This window comes from Medicago truncatula, chromosome 3, assembly GCF_003473485.1.
Source record: "Medicago truncatula cultivar Jemalong A17 chromosome 3, MtrunA17r5.0-ANR, whole genome shotgun sequence".
Lineage (NCBI taxonomy): Eukaryota > Viridiplantae > Streptophyta > Magnoliopsida > Fabales > Fabaceae > Medicago > Medicago truncatula.
Window position 1 is genome coordinate 54,521,541 of NC_053044.1, and position 1,715 is coordinate 54,523,255.

General features: G+C 39.2%; 1 protein-coding gene across 1 annotated transcript; it reads right to left on the reverse strand.

Annotated features, from left to right (window-relative positions):
• Positions 1–259: 259 nt before the first annotated feature.
• On the reverse strand, positions 260–1,483 carry LOC112420290 (uncharacterized). The gene has a single exon (XM_024779076.1). It carries the CDS (start codon positions 1,481–1,483, stop codon positions 260–262), a length of 1,224 nt encoding a protein of 407 aa, XP_024634844.1.
• Between the last annotated feature and the right edge of the window lie 232 nt (positions 1,484–1,715).

Below are 1,715 nucleotides of genomic sequence, written 5' to 3' on the forward strand. Positions count from 1 at the left end.
TATATATATATATATATATATATATATATATATATATATATATATATATATATATTATATATTTTGACAAAATATAGTATAGAAATATAAAGTATGCAATGCACTTATATTTATCCGAGATACATACATATATAGAGAGTAGAAGCGTTTCATCTTAATACCAATCTCTATAGAGTCATTTTTTAAACAAAACCTATAGAGGTGGGTTTAAAAAAAATTTAGGCTTTATTTTATTTTATTTTTTTAAGTAAAAGCAGAATTAATGCATTTCATTAATAATTATAGAGTACAGATCATCTGATACAATATAAAAGATATGGGGGCTAGGATGGCATAAGGATGCTCTAGCTATGCTATGTGCAACCCTATTCGCTTGCTTCCGAATAAACGACACTATAAAGTCGAAGTTGGTAGCCAAGAGACCCCTACACTGAACTAGCAGGTCCCCGAGCTCATTGTGGAAGGATGAAGAAGAAATTATGGCATCTGCAAGCAACTTGCTGTCAGTTTCAAACATAACATTGTGGTAACCAAGTGAAATGGCCGTGTTGATTGCTGCAAGCAATGCAAGAGCTTCTGCTTCTAGGACAAATACTGAGGAGTGAAGGTGGGCAGATTTCCCCATCAAGAAGTGGCCCACAGAGTTTCGGAAACACATTCTGTATCCTATCGTGTTGTTGTGGAATATTGCAGCGTCTACATTACATTTGATCACACCAGCTGGTGGTTTTGTCCAAGAGGTAGGGTACTCCACATTCAGGACATGGGGTTTTACTCTTTGCATACAGCTCCATTCATGAAGGGTGTCTTTCGTTCGCGAGACGGTGAAGGACGAAGTTGTGTCTAAAGCCTCCCAAAGTTTTGTGTTTCGTGTCTTCCACAAACTCCAGCATAACATAGCAGCTATTTGTTGTTCGTATAGAGATAATAGAAGTGAAATCATTAGCCTGTTGCAGCAGCTCACGAATTTGATTTCCCATGCCAATATGATCCCAAAATTCCGTAGCCTTGGAACAAACAAAGAAAAGGTGCATATGAGTTTCAACAGTGATTCACATATAACACACGAATCGTCACATGGAATGCCTCTCGTGTTGAGATTTGTGCGTGTAGGCAAGCATTGATGAGCAAGACGGCAAAGGAATGAGCCGACGCGATGTGGAGTCTTTAGTTTCCACAGGTTCATCCATGGATAGTGAATTGAATCTGTAGTTGAATGGAGGAGATCGACGCATATGCGATAGGCTGACTTTACTGTGTACTTTCCGTCATACGAAGCATTCCACAAACAAGTGTCTTCCATTAAGCGAACATGTAAGGGAATAGAAGTTACGGCAACAACATCTTGTGGATTAAGAATAGATTGGACCAACGTGTAATTCCATGAGAGGGAGTCTGGATTCAAGAGTTGACTTACTGTAAGCTCTTCAAGATGGGGGGCGGATGAGTAGAATGTTTGTGGGAGGGGAGGCTTCGAATTCATGGCATAGACCATACATTTATTTTTGAACCATCTCCAATCTTCCATCTATGACCCAAGGTAAGCAGATATTGAGTACTCCAAAGAATTCTCCATGTGTAACTTGGATTATGACCAATAGGGGCATCCAAGAAGTCCCGACGAGGGAAGTATTTGGCTTTGAGAATACGAGTGAGTAAGGAGTTAGAGTTTGTCATGAGTTTCCAGTTTTGCTTACCGAGCATTGAAAGGTTGA